Raw genomic sequence first — 15686 nt, forward strand, 5'->3', positions numbered from 1 at the left:
ATAAATATATATTATATATATATATATATATATATATATATATATATATATATATATATACACACACACACATACAGTAGTTAAATACAAAGTACTATGGGAGGGAAGACACTAGTTGTTGGGGGCTCAGGAAATATTTCATCCAGAAGATGATGTCTGAACTGCATCTTAGAGGGAGAGGGGATTAACATAACAATTATTAATATATTAATTAATTGGACAGCTATGTAATACAATGGATAGAGTGCTGGGCCTAAAGTCAGGAAGACTCATCTTCCTGAGTTCAAATATGGCCTCAGACACTAGCTGTATGACCCGGGACAAGTCACTTAACACTGTTTTCCTTAGTTTCCTCATCTGTAAAATAAACTGAAGAAGGAAATGGCAAACCACTCCAGTATCTCTGCCAAGAAAACCCCAAATAGGGTCACAAAGACTCAGACACAACCGAAAAATGATTGAACAACAACAACAAAAATAACAATTAATAACAAAACAAAAAAGTGAAGTGTTTGTATCTCAGTGGACTAAGTGTCAGGAGACCTTAACTTAGGCCTAAGCCACATGGCCTTAAGCCTGCAGGTTCCCCACCCCTGACCTAGAACCATGGCATGTTACATTTAGAAGAGACTTCGGAGATTATATAGTTCAACACTCTAATTTTATAAATGTGGAAACTGAGAAGCAACCTTCATATACTATTGGCTGAGCCTTTATAAAATGAGATTAACAAAAAATTATAGGAGCCTTTTTTGTGGTGGCTAAGAATTAAAAATCAAAGGGATGCCCATGAATTGGGGAGTGGCTAAACAAGCTGTGTTTTATGATTGTAATAGAAAACTATTGCGCTATAAGAAATGACAAGCAGGATGATTTCAGAAAAACCTGGAAAGATTTTACATGATGCAAAGTGAAGTGAATAGAACCAGGAGGACATTGTACACAGTAACAGCAATATTGCACAACAAAGAACTGTGAATGACTTAGCTATTCTCAGCAATAAAATGACCCAAGACAATCCCAAAGGACTAATGATGAAGCATACTACCCGTCTCCAGAGAAAAAACTGAAAATGTTTGAATACAGACTAAAGCATGCTATTTTCACTTTCTTTTTTTTCTTTTATTTGAGTCTTCTTATACATAATGACTAATATAGAAATAATGTTTTACATGATTGCATATGTATAACCAATATCTGATTGCTTACTGTCTCAGGGACGGGGAGGAGAGGGAAAAAGGGAGGGATAAAATTTGGAATTCAAATCTTTAAAAAAATGTTAAAAGATTGTTAACATGTAATTGGGGAAAAAAATAAAATATATTTTAAAAATAATAAATAAATGAAGTTAACAATACTTGTCTTTCTCATCTGACCTGATGTTGGCATAACTGGTACAACAGAGATACATAAAAGAATGTGGAAAGTGAAGAACATAAGTATAAATATAAAATACTATTGTGGGTCTTTCCTTTGCTTTTGGATAGGATCAGTGATTTCATTGGTAGAGAATTCCAGACCAGGACCTCCTCTGTCAATGCAGAGCAGAATCCGCTTGGCAACAGTCTATTTGCTCAGGGTCACATGGCCAACATATGCCAGAGGGAGACTCAGTACACTGCCTTGGTTATTGGCGTTGATCAATAAAATCAAGAATGTTTTGAAGAGGGAAAATGTCTGAAGATGGTAAGTCTAACTCACCAAATTTCAGAATGTAAGAAATGGATGGGAAAAAAAAAAGAAATGGATGGCTAGTTAATGATAAGCCAGGTAAATGGTTAGAGCAGGGGTGGGGGACCTGTGGCCTCAGGGCCACATGTGGCCTTCTAGGTCCTTTTGACTGAGTCCAGGTTTTACAGAACAAATCATTTTATTAAAGGGATTTGTTCTGTGAAGTTTAGATTCAGTCAAAAGGCCGAACTTGAGGACCTAGAAGGCCACCTGTGGCCTTGAGGCTGCAGGTTCCCCACCCCTGAGGGGCAGACGGGACAACCCTCTCCCATAGTTACAAAGACAACATTTAATTCCAAGGACTTGTTCCGTGCTTCTCACCAAAAGCCCTTTGTAAGGCTAAGTCTTAGAGCACTGTATCCAAATAGGAGTGATTAGAATGTTTCAAAGAAAATGTGATCGAGGGCCCTGCTTTGGAAATCACTTACAATATTGAGGTTGGTGAGGACATAGCGCTCTGTGTCTTCCTTGTGGTACTCATAGACGTCCTGGCCCACTGCAACCAGTAGCTCCAGGTGTCTGACGCTTCCTAGGGCCCGTTTCGAGATCCGAGGGGAAAGTCCATGAGCTGCGTGCAGAAAGCCAGCAGGGTTGTGGTCAGGCAGAATAAAGTCCCTCATAAAGTCCCAGACTTAGGAAATAGGGTTTAGGTGGTTTTAGTTTCCCCCCCTTTCAAAGATGCTTCCCAAATCCAAGGCAATCTGTACACCTTCCTTGCTTAGGGCCCTGTAGGTAACAGAATTTGGAGAGCACTCTCTAGGGAACGTCAGGATAAACGGTGAGGTGTCCAAGAGGATAGAGCACTGGGCCTGGAATCAGGAAGAGTTGAGTTCAAATCCCTCCAGACACTTAATAGCTGTGTGACCCTGGGCAAGTCACTTAACCCTGTTTGCCTCAGTTTCCTCATCTATAAAATGAGCTGGAGAAGGAAATGGCAAATGACTCCAGTATCTTTGCCAAGAAAACCCCAAATGAAGTCATGAAGAGTCAAACCTAACTGAACAATAAAAAAGGGTAAACAAAGGGTCTCTCTATGTTCCAGCTATAGTAGTGATTGCATCTGACCCCAATCAGTGGAATCATCAGCCATACCTACTTAGCCAGGTAGTATCATGGACCTGGACAAGTGGACTCTTCTCTCTGAACTCTGTGATTCTCTAGGCAGTATACTAAGAGAAGTCTGAATAAAAGGCTCATGGAAGCCTCCATCAGAAGTCAGTGATGATGCCCATCAATTGGGGAATGGCTAAACAAGTTTGGGGTATATAAACATAATAGAATACTATTGTGCTATAAGAAATGATGAATAAGTAGACTTCAGAAAAACCTGGAAAGACTTGTATGGACTGATGCTGAGTGAAGTGAGCAGAACCAGGAGAACATTGTAGACCTAACAGCCACATTGCACAATGACTAACGTTGATAGATTTAGCTCTTCTCAGCAATGCAAGGATCTAAGACATCTCCAAAAGTCTCATGATAGAAAATGCTATCCACATCCAAAGAAAGAACTATGGAGTTTGAATATAGATCGAATCATCTCTTGTTCTTTTTTTTTTTCTGTTTTGTTTTGTTTCTTCTTTCTTGTGGTTCCTCCTATTGGTTCTAATTCTCTTTACAATATGACTAATGTGAAAATATGGTTAATAGGAATGTATATGTAGAACCTATATCAGATTGCACGCCATCTTAGGGAGGTAGGTGGGGAGGGAGGGGGAGAAAATGTAAAACTCAAAAACTTATGGAAGTGATTGTTGAAAACTAAAAATAAATTAATAAAAAAATTTTTAAAAAAAAGAAGTCAGTGATGAGGGGCAGCTAGGTGGCGCAGTGGATAGAGCTCTGACCATGGAATCAGGAGGACCTAGTTCAAATCTAGCCTTGGACACTTGACACTTACTACCTGTGTGACCCTGAGCAAGTCACTTAACTCTGACTGCCTCACCAAAAAGAAAAAATAAAATAAAGAACAAGTCAGTAATGGTAGAAGGATCCTCCAGGACAGCTATTGCACAGTCTTTTATCAGGACTTTCCCCAGCTGCTGTCAAAGGCACCACCATCCTTCCAGTCACCCAGGCTTGCAATGGAGATGTCTCCTTCCTCACTCTCTCTCACTCCCACAGCCAATCAGTTGCCAAGACCTGCAGATTCTTCCTTCGAAACATTTCTCATATTACTTCTCCCTTTTCTCTTCTGATGACAATGTATCCTAGTATAGGCCCTCCTCACCTCAGGACTGGACTTAAGTAATATCCCACAGGTTGGTCTCTCTGACTTAAACTCCCACTCAGCTGCCAAAGTGATTTGGCAGGTTCAGGTCTAATCATGTTAATGTGCTAATGGGAGAAAAATAGAAAAGAATATTTAGGTTTTTGGTTTTTTGAGGGGGATCTGGACCAATAATTTCTTTTTCCTTTTTTGGGGGGTGGGGTGGAGAGGCATCAAGGTTAAGTGATTTGTCCAGGGTCACATAGCTCACAAGTGTCTAAAGCCAGATTTGAACTCAGGTCTTCCTGACTCCAGAGGTGTTCTATCCACCGCACCATCTAGCTGTCCCTCTGTAACTTAAAGTCTTAATGAGTTGCCTGAGGCACTGAGAAGTTATTATGTGTCAGGGACAGAATTTGAACCCAGGTCTTTCTCACTCCAAAGTCAGTACTCTGTTGCCTATGCCATGCATAGGCTATGAAGGCACTTATATATGCATCATTAAGCCTTCTGAAGAAGACCCCCTTCTCCCTTTAGCCTTTGTTATCTAATCCATTAGTGACTTCGGTGGTAGGGATTTCAGACCAGGGAAGAAAAAAGGATGGTGCCAAATGACACTGGTCTGTGAATGGGATGGAGGATTACTTTGGAACAGGCCAGTCTTACCTTGCCCTTCAAATTACCTTGCATAAATGGTCCTTACTTCTCCCAAAGGTTGAACAGGCCTTGTTCACATTTAGATTGAATTCTTCTAAACTCCAAAATTTGAGGCCATTTTAAAATGGATGTTACTTTCTCCTGGGTTCAAAGCCACCTTAGCCTTGTAGCATCTCTGAAGGGAGGGTGTAAATCACTTCTTGCTCTAGCTATCTTCAAAACTCTGCTTAAGGCAACCTTTTTTAGGAAGACTTTCCTGATTCCCACAGCTACCAGACTCCTCCCCCCCAAAAAATTTACTTTGTATTTATTTTGCATATAGTTATTTATCTACATATTATCTCCCCTGATAGAGGTAAGTTCCTTAAGAACAGGGACGATGTAATTTTTTTGTCTTTGTATTCCTAGTGCCTAGAACAGCGTCAGGCACATAATAGTTGCTTAATAATGCTTATTGATTGATTGATCTAGGCTTGGTAGTAAAGGTCAATTAACTAGGGCTTTGGTGATGTTAATATATGGTGGTGTTGCTTCCTGGTTTGAAGGGAATGGGACTGGTTATATTTTCTTCTGAGACATCAGGACATAGAGTGGATAGTGTTGGGGAACTGGATGATGCAGTAGGCTGTACCAGCTGGGGAGTGATAGAGAAATACTCCATCACTTCTCAGCACATTCCCCTGGTGGGCCTTACCCTAAAAGAAGAATGCCTCTGTCTGGAATTCAGAGGCATTTCAAATGATGCCAGGAAATCTTCAACAAATATGGGGAGTTTTATGAGCCCTTGGGGCAGCTAGGTGGCACCATAGTGCACAGAGCACTGGGCTTGGAATCTGAAAGACTCATCTTCATGAGTTCAGATGTGGCCTCAGACACTTACTAGCTGTGCGACCCTGGGCAAGTCACTTAAGCCTGTTTGCCTCAGTTTCTTCATCTGTAAAAATGAAGTGGAGGAGGAAATGGCAAACCAGTCTAGCATCTTTACCAAGAAAACCTCAAATGCGGTCACCAAGAGTAGGATACGACTAACTAACAACATAAGGACAAGAAGTTGCTTTGCCACCTAACTTTCCTAGAGGTTGTCCTATCTGAGGAAGAAGGATGGTACCTTGTGGGGCCCCTGATGCCCTCTGAGTAGTCTTGTGAATAAGATGGGGCTGGGCATCACTGCTGTTTGGCACCAGGCTCCAGTGCTCACTCTTCAGAGGCTGAATGTAAAGCTGCTCACCCCTCACTATGACTTCTCCTTGCTGATAAAAAGAAAAAAAGAGTGTGGAAGCAAAGAAATAACGACCTTTTATCTTCCCTCTCTCAAGGTGAGTGACTTCATTTTAGAATTATTCTCCATGTTAGTGTAGATGGAGCAAATTCTGTACTTAGACTTCCTCCCTCCCACTTCTGTTTGCAAAGCCCTTTATTATGTTTTCCTCCACACCAGAGTCCTTCTTCTCATAGTGGTGAACTAGGTGATAAGATATTACAAATCCATATCTGCAAATTGCATATTCTGCTATCTACGTATACCTTGTACTTAGCAAAAGTTTACATTTCAGAATGACTAACCTTGCTTCATTTTCCTCTCTATGAATTATGTGGCGTTATAGTGAAGACAGCTTACTTGGATGACAGAAGAATATAACAATGGGGTTTTTCACTGACTTGTATCCAAACTTTGAGTGGGTCTTTCTTCCCTGATCTCCCCCTGCCAGATAACTCCAACAGTACTACAATGTCATTAGTGACGCTGCTACTTATAGAAGAAGCGATTCCCTGAGCTAATATGTCTAGCAGTGAATATGGATTTACACTAATTCATCTGCCCTCTCTTTCTCTTTCCCCTTAGAAATACAAATTCATATTTGCAAGGTGGCTGGGGAGGCCAATCTCTATTCCTAACACACTAACTGGCCCATACAGGGACTGAACCCATGGTGTTGACCTCAGTAAGATTGTGCTCTGCGCCAACAAACAACTCTATTCCAAATATAGTTCCTCAAAACCTGGCCTAATCACCCTTTGAGGCCAACAGTATTTAGGTCTTAGGATATTAGTGTGGAAGCTCCAAGGATAAAATTCTTTACTGGATCATTGCTGTATAAGAGTAAGAAGAGGCTCTAGGTTTGTGGGTACATATCCCCAAAGCTGTCACAGAACTGTAGCAGAATCACAGAATCTTTAAGTTGGAAAAGTATGTCAAAAATTATATAGTATCTAACCACCTCATTTTTAGAGGAAAGAAAACTGATTCCAAGAGAGGGAAAGTAATTTGGCTAACATCACAAAACCACACAAAGGCACAACATGATGTAGTGAAAAGAACACTGGATCTGAAGTCAGAGGGCCTGGGTTTGAATCCCAGCTCTGCTAATTACTACCAGCGCACCCCTGGGCAAGTGACTTAACCTCTTTCCGCCTCAACTTCCTCATCTATAAAATGAAGGAGTTTGGCAAGATGGAACATAAGATCTCTTCTGGTTCTAAATCTATGAACCTAAGAGCGCAGCTCTTTTGACTACCACCTTCACCAACTTAGTAAATGGAGCATAAGGTGTATTCAGTAACAGAGTTGAGAAAAAGTAATTATACATTGTGAGGGACTGTCTGATGTTGACTACTGCCAAGTGACAGTTGTGGCAAGATGGGGTAGGAACTGGGTATTAGGAAGTAACCGGAGCTCACGCTCCCGAGGCAGGGGCTGTGCTAGGCGGAGTTGTGGTGAACTGGGATGTGCTGGATACGGAGAAGTAACTGGAGCTCACGCTCCTGAGGCAGTGGGCAGTGCTATGAAGCTGGGGAAGGAACAGAATACAAGGAAGTAGCCGGAGCTCGTGCTCCTGAGGCAGGGGGCTGTGCCACGTGGGAGTGGGATGGCAGAGGACGAGTTCCCTTTGCTTAGTCCCCTCCCTAAGTGCAACGTCAACCCCAGACACCTCCTTCCTGTGTCCTTCCTGACTTCCTGGGTCACATACCTTCCCTTTGTGTAGCACTGACCCCAGACGCCTCCTCCCGGTATCTGGGCCTGACTTCCTAGATCACGTACTCTCTCTTTGTCTATGCACTAATCCCAGACGCCTCCTTCCTGTATCCGGTCCTAGCCTCCTGCGTCACTTCCTCTCCCTTGGTGCGCTAAACTCAGACATCCCCTTCCGGTATCTGACCCTACAATCATTGACTAGTAGGCGGGCTGAGGAGGAGAGGCTAAGTAGGTACTTAAGGAACGGTCTTGGTCAGAGCACGCGCTCTCTTTGCTCCTGCTCTGTTGCTCTGGCCTTCCTGCTTGGCCTTGCTGTGATGGCCTCTGAATAAAGCTCGGGTGTTGGCACCTCCTGGTCGGCTCGTCTCTGTGTGTTTATCCGGGTAGTATCCGAAGACTGGTAAGTATGACTCTGGCAGCCTGCTCCTTATAGGAGGAGAGTGCACGGCGCGGCCGGCACAATACATATTTCCACAGAATTCCTCCATCCTTCTACTTTGTGTTCTAGTGGCTGTCATACTAGGCTCACCCTCAACAACCCCCATCCCCCCATATATTCCACCTGGCTATAGGCAAATGATAATAAGATGAAATCATTAATAATCATAGCATTCACTCACCAACTGCCCTGCACAGTAAGTAATCTTGGCAGCAGCCCCAGGGGGCAACAGGACCCTGCCTCCTGTAAAGCAGCTGTCTGGATATTGTTTCAGTAGCCAGAGAGAGGAGTTAATCACCCATTGGCTAGTAAAGGATGGGATCAGGAGGCTGAGCTCTTCAGGGAACTGGAAGGTATAGAGTTCTCCCAGGGCCTGGAAGGAGCAGTGCTGTGTCTTACAATGCAGCTTGGAGGTCTGGTGGTCTTCACAAAGGCAGATGAGCTGAAGCACATCGAACTCTAGGGCTGGAAGAAACAAGATGGGCAGTGTGATTTAGGAAATCCTAGCTCAGCATTTCTGCAGTTTTTTCCAACCGAGAAAATGGGCAAAACTGAATTCCCCTGGTGAATTTATTTGGCAGTAAGAGGACTTTGACTTTAAAGATATACATCTTTAAAATTATCATCCTCTCCCCACTAGGCCATGAATAAACTGACCATACCTTTGGTGTAGTCCCAGTGCTTTCTTTCTCCTCAAACTACCTTACATTATATTTCTCTTTCTATATATATATATAATATTATATATATATGAACTACCTTATATTATATTTCTCTCTATATATAATAATATATGTAATATAATATATATGTTATATTCTCTCCCACCTCCACCCCTGGGTAGAATGTAAGCTTCCTAAGGGTTGAGACTGTGATTCTTTGTCTCTGTATCCCCAGAACCTAACAGTGCAGGGCAAAGCCACTAATACCCCAAAGATCTGTGCTTTAGTTAGGAATGCAGACTCCTGGTGTGGCTTGACTGAGTCACGATAAAACCATCTAAAACTTAAGGAGTATGCAAGCCCTGAGGCACACAAAGACTAAGTAATGTATTTGCCCAGGATCACACAGACAATAAGCCTCAGAAGCCAGATTTGAACATGGTCTTGCTGACTACAAACCCATATTTGTTCACTATGACACAATACCTCTTGGACTTGAATATTGTAGGTGCTGAATAAATGTCTGCAGGCTTTAATTGAATATACCTAGTGTGGGACAAGACTGCTGGTAACAAGTGAGTCCATTTCAGTAGTAGAAAGTCCCCTAATTCCCTGTTCCTGGCTAGGGACTCCATACAATGAGAAAATTTATCACGCTCCTAAATCCTCAATTAACAGGCAGAGAAAGAAGTATTGATATGTGACAGTGAAAAGAATTTGTACTAAATAATTAAATCTCTTTGGCTAAAAAAATAGAAATTGAGGCCATGCCATTCATTTCCATTTCACACAAAAAAAGGAATAAACTCTAAGTTTCTACAAATAGAAATAATCCTTCCTAAATCACAAAAATGTTAAAGTTGAAGGGTTTTAGAGAGTACTCTATTTGCCTCCTTTTATAGATGAGAGACAAAAACTAGAAAAAGGAAGGTACTTGTCCAAACTAGTTAGCAGCAATTTGCTTTGAGATATTTAAAAAGATTCTTTTACAGAAAGTTCTGGAGTCTCCAGCTCTGTCCTGGAAACTACTCAGATCATGTTTCTTTATATTTGTCAGTAAGATAACAGCAAGCATTTAATTAGCAGGAAGATACTTGGTACATGGAAGAGAAGTAACTTACACACACATTCACACACACACACACACACACACACACACACACAAGAAAAAAGTGGGGGATGTAAAAAAGAAAATCAAAGCCATATGAACTCAACTAATTACCAAGGAAGATAAAAATAGTAATGTTTCCATCACTAAAAAGACACCATACAATAGTACCTTCTAGGGTGGAAACAGCACCAAAATAAAAGAAAATATTCTCTGGATCCAAAGCCATCAGAAATCTCTGAAAGAGAAAGGGAGAGGAAAAAGCAGGTAGATCTTAGTAAATGTATTTTTCACCTTTGATGAAAAGCAGTTATCTTAATAATGACAATATGCCTTCTGCGGTGAATTGGCTTTAGTCCCCTGTATTTATGAGTTCTGACTTTAATTTATGCCAAACAATTTGATTTCAAAGAATGATAGCTCATTTTTGTGTCCTGCTATAAAGTTTATAAAGCATTGTACCAACATTATCTCATTTGAGCCTTATAACAGCCCTGAAGCAGGCACAACAGTTATCCCCATATTACAGATGAAGACAATGAGGCTCAGACAGTTTAAGAGAATTGCTGGTAGTCATATATCTAGTAATCATTAGAGTCCAGATTGGGCTGTACACCTTCCTGACTCCAAGCCATCTCCTAAATTTCCTTTATTTAACAAGATAGACAGTTTCAACCCATATCATCAGATTTTCAAGGACCATAATTCCCTGCGTATTAGTATTTCCAGGGATTAAACTCACCTTCTGTAAATCTGGAAGCTGGAAAGATCCCAGAAAGAAGAAAGCAGAAGCAAAGATCACCCATGTGCTGACCATGGCCAGAGAAAAGGTAGCTCACGCTTTGCTGAAGTCTTCCCTCTGCATTACACAAAAACCAGTCTCAGAGAAAAGACAAATTCAGAATTTAAAACAGCTATGCAAATTGTTATGTTGGGGAATGGAGATCCCAAGAAGGAAATCTGGTCAATGTCAAATGTGACAGCAACAGATGGGAGGGAGCTATTAGGCAATGTTTACTCATTAGGAGACTTGCAAGGTTAAGAGGTCTGAGATAGCTCATATTATACAATAACCAAACGTAGAGAGAGAAGTAGAGAAGAGGCTGTTTCTAACAGCAAAAAGATTCAGCTCCACAATGGAGATTCTTATACCACAGAACAGAAAGGAAGAAAGTTTGGCTGAACTCTCAATTTAGTTTGTAAATTTGTCTCTGTGGGGCATGTGACATTCCTGTGTGATATACTTCTTGCTATTGTCATTGGATTTGATTCCATAGTTTTGGCATTTTCCAAGTTTCATGCAATCATGGTTGCTTGTCTTGACAGAGTGAAGCATGGGAGAATGTGCTGGGAAATTTCAGTCAATGCATGGAACCCAATCCTTCTCCCTTGGTATGTCAAAAAACCAGAGATGAATCTTCACCCTCAATCTGTTTAGTGCTTGACTAAATCAGAGCTTTGCTCTGTTTCAATGGTCTCCAAAGTAGAGCACATGTATCCTAGGGGTATGCAAGAAAATACCTAGGGGTGCCAGAAGAAGCTATTGGAATTTCTATTTAATTTTTATTTAAACAAATAAAAATGAAATTAATTTTTACTAATATTTAACATGTGATATGGGTTAGCATTGATGCTTTGACTCAGTCCATATGTCAGATGGTCATATAACATGATCTTTAAGTCCCAACTCAACTCCCACTTTCTACAGGTAACTATCCCCAACCCCTCTTAATTCTAGTGCTTTCCCTCTTTCAATTATTTCCTATTTGTCCTGTATATAGCATGCTTTGCATATATTTGTTTGCATGTCATTTCCCTATTCAATTGTAAGCTCCTTGAAGGCAGGAACTTTGCCTCTTTTTGTATCCCCAGCACTTAGCACAGTGCCTGGCACTTAATAAATGTTGATTTTTTGATTGATGTAACATGTATGGTACACAAGGTATCCTAAGGGAAATGTGGGCATTCTGCTACATATAGGCATAGGCCATGCTACCTTCATCTGTTTCACATGCTTTCAACATATTACATGTCAGTATACACATGCCCAGGTAAGTAACTTAAGAAGATTCCTACAAAAAAACCAAAGATCATACTAATAATAAGGGCACAAGCAAACCATAAAAGGCAAAACTGGCCCTTCGTCTGCTCCAAGGACAAGCTCTTTGTTAGCCACATTATGAGATTTTTAAAAATGATGATCCAATGAAATCTGAAAAGATAGCACCCTGAAATCAAAATTATCAAGAACATTTGACATGAATTTATTTTCACTATTGGTTTTTTTTTGTTGTTGTTTTTGGTAAGGCAATTGGGGTTAAATGACTTGCCCAGAGTCACACATCTAATGAGTGTTACGTGTCTGAGGCCAAATCTGAACTCAGATCCTCCTGACTCCAGGGCAGTGCTCTAGCCACTGTACCATCTAGCTGCCCCTTATTTTCACTATTGTTAATAATGAACTTTACTCTACACGTATATTGTGCCTTGCAATATTAGCTAATGATAGTATAGAGCCATCATAAATAATGGCATTTAAAAACTAAACATTTAGAGCCCCAAATAGATGTGTGCCACCCATGAAAATTCTCGTATCTCCTAAAATTTGGAAACTGAATTTTCTTGTTTAAAAATCTTCAAAACAAAGAGTTCCACCAGGTTTTTTAATCCACCTGTTTAAAATTAAAAATATAATATCTTCTAATTAGTTTGCAACAACTAACATCAATGAAGACAGAAACATACCAGCTGACTTCAACACAAACCTTTACATAACCAGTGGAGTGTGATTAAGATGGCTGCTTCAACAGAAGCAGACCAAATAGCTCCCACAGACCTACTTCAGCAAAAATCCTGAAATTTGCATCAGAACAAATAATGATTTTTTAAAATCCAATGAGAAACTACAGTAAGCAATTTCTTCCATTAAAAAACTGCACATTTTTTTTAAAAATGATTTCATATTAGCTGCCATAGTAGCTCAGTGTTTTATAGAGCTAACAGGTCTGGCCCCACCAAAAAAAATAAAAACTAGATAAAAATTATACCCCACTGTCTTCCAGTTGGGTGACTGTTTTGTTTAATTGATGTACACTTTAACATTTTGCCTATATCCCTGGCAACAAGGAAATTTGGGGGTGGTTTTCTTAACCCTGCCATTTTATGAATTTCTGGGCACTGGCAGTTTGTGAAAACCTTAAGATAGGATATTTCTGGAGGAAAAATGTGAATTAAATTATGTAGGTGGGTGGTGTTGTATATTCTCCCACTTCTTCCCTCCCCTTCCCCTCAGCTCCTAGCAACAGTAAAACTTTTAACTGTGCCAGTCCCCAATCACCAGCTCTATGTCCAATTGTCATCTCATTCAAATATAGCTTCTTTTGGTGACAGTGGCCACAACTAAGTTACTTGGCATGTTTGATTTTCAACAACAGAAACGGTTTTTGTTTTGCTTTTGTTTAATGTGTACAACGTTTAAAAATTCACATTTTATATACTAGTATCTGGCTATTAGTATTTTTCAGGAACCATAGTTCTTGGTGGCTATATATGTGTGTGTATATATATATATACACACACATATATAGTGACTTTTTTTGTAAACTAAGTGCTATTTGAACATTACAATCATTTTTACAGTTGTTGTAATCAATGTGAATATCATGTTTTTTCAAATCTGTGCTGAGCCTGTAGTGTTTGCTTTGTGATCCTACATGTACTGTATATATTCTGTATAGTAACATTGTACCGAAATATTCGCTTGTTTGATATAAGGAGAGTTATGTATTGAGTACTTTTTTTGCTAGCCTGGTTGTTTAAAATCTTTAAAAAAAAAAAAAAAAAAGCTTTGAAATACAAAAAGAAAAAAATTTCTCCAAACTGGCCCAAAACTGAGGTGCAGTTGGGCAAAAAGGGCAGGGAAACACTAGTTTTGAGTGTCTTTGGATAGAAACATGAGGTTAAGATTTTTTCATTAAAATATATTATTAATGTTTAAAAAAAATGCACAAAAATTTAGCCAGAAGCCCACATGCAATAAGGAAAGGGGCTATCAGCAAAGCCATCACCAGCCAGAGCAGGCAAAGGAAAGGGCGGTCTCCTAGGGCAATCAGAGTCCTGCATAGACTCTGGGGCTCTGTGTCCGGAGAGAGCAAGAGTGGAAGGCCTCATCAGGAAGTCCCAGAGAAGTGAGAAATCCCCAGTGTGGTCATAAAGTCTCAGGTTAAGGACCCTGGAAAGCCCTGGGGAATAGGCGTGACCAGGGTGGCACAGCAATGCTCAGTAGGAGACAGAACAGGTAGCCAGAGTCTCCAAAATTTCTAACACATTGTCCTGAGATGACATAGAGAGACCTAAGGTTCTAGCACTTGGAACTTCACAGATCTAGGGGAGGCTAACCCTGATTGGTGGAAATTGGCACAGGAACACAGGTGACTCAGGGAGAGACCAACCTGTGCTAACCATTCCATCCTAAATTGACAAATGGGGATGGAATCTGGTCCTAGCACAAAGCCCCAAAAGCTAGAGAGATGAATAATCCGAAGAACACACCACCAGTATAAAAAAACTAGTGTGGCTCTTGAGATCCCCCCAAAGAAGGAGTGAGTTACTTTGTAACAGCTCCAAGCAGAGATTAAAGGGGGGGAATGATTTTTCACACATGAATACTTGGAGGAAATGAAACAGCTCTGGAGGAGAGGAGTGGAAGGAGAAAAAGTAACTTAGAAGAGAAAATGATCAATCTTACCCAAATAAGAGACTCCCTGAAAACTAAAATAGACTGAACAGAACAATGACTCCACAAGAAAATAAGAAACGTTAGAACAAAATCAAACACTTAAAAAATAGAGAAAATGTAATATATCTCATCTTGAAAAATAACTGACCTAGGGGCAGCTAGGTGGCACAGTGGATTGAGCACTGGCCCTGGAGCCAGGAGGACCTGAGTTCAAATTAGGCCTCAGACATATAATACTCTCTAGCTGTGAGACTCTGGGCAAGTCACTTAACTCCAATTGCCTCACCAACTGACCTGGTAAACAGATCAGGGAAAGATCATTTAAGAATTATTGGACTTCTTGGAAAAAAAAAAAGATTTTGATTAAAAGAGAAAGAACCCATAAGGGAATACTGGCCAGATCTATTAGAACTAGAGTCAAAGTTAAGAGAGAAAGAATCCACCAATCACCTCCTGGAATAAAAAACGTCCTAGGAATGTTACAGCCAAAATCCAGAGCTCCTATGTCAAAGAAAAATTACTGCAGGCATCTAGAAAGTAGTTCAAATAGCAAGGCATAAAAGAGGCATTTATTTATTAAGCTGCTACTATGTGCCAGGTACTGTGCTAAGCCAAGGAATCAGTCAGAATCACACAAGATCTGGCTACTTTTACAATAAATGAAAGATCTTGGAATACAATATTCCAAAGGGCAAAAGATATAGGATTACAACTAAGAATAATTTATCATACAAAGCAGTGTAATCCTACGTGGGGAAAAAAAAAGAACCTTTAATGAACCTTTAGAGGATTTACAAGCATTTATGATAAAATAACTTGTTATAATAATTTGTTTAAGCCTGGGGAAAATATAATGGCCCACAAGGTCCACTTGTTTCTTTCCTGTGACATTAGTGAATTTATTTTATATGAAAACTTCTAAGGTTAGTCACAATGACTCTGAGCCTCCAATTAGGAAAATTCTTAACACCTAAGCAGAAGTTTAGTTCTCTGCCTAGTCTTACATCTCTCTCTCTCTCTCTCTCTCTCTCTCTCTCTCTCTCTCATTAATCTGTGACCTCATTGTGGTTGAGGCGAAATTCAGTTCACTGGAAACATTTGGATGACTAAACAATAGATTATATTATAATGTCTGTGAACAGATAGTCATCAAGAGGGAAAGTTGGGG

The 15686-nt window shown here is 40.2% G+C and overlaps 1 protein-coding gene across 3 annotated transcripts in view; it reads right to left on the reverse strand.

The window, feature by feature from the left end:
* ADAMTS13 (ADAM metallopeptidase with thrombospondin type 1 motif 13) overlaps positions 1–10831 on the reverse strand; it is a 58619-nt gene extending 47788 nt beyond the window's left edge. For 2 of the 3 annotated variants that reach the window (XM_027869765.1, XM_027869764.1), the window contains exons 1-5: positions 10523–10830; positions 9952–10018; positions 8192–8475; positions 5706–5847; positions 2160–2299 (exon numbers count right to left, since the gene is read on the reverse strand). In XM_027869765.1, the coding sequence (XP_027725566.1) occupies positions 2160–2299; positions 5706–5847; positions 8192–8475; positions 9952–10018; positions 10523–10597 (708 nt within the window). In that variant the 5' untranslated portion in view covers positions 10598–10830. Of the gene's footprint in view, positions 1–2159; positions 2300–5705; positions 5848–8191; positions 8476–9951; positions 10019–10522 lie in introns of all 3 variants that reach the window. The other variant, XM_027869766.1, reaches the window with a different exon arrangement.
* Positions 10832–15686: the final 4855 nt, after the last annotated feature.

Source organism: Vombatus ursinus, unplaced genomic scaffold (assembly GCF_900497805.2).
Source record: "Vombatus ursinus unplaced genomic scaffold, bare-nosed wombat genome assembly UNPS02014793.1, whole genome shotgun sequence".
NCBI lineage: Eukaryota > Metazoa > Chordata > Mammalia > Diprotodontia > Vombatidae > Vombatus > Vombatus ursinus.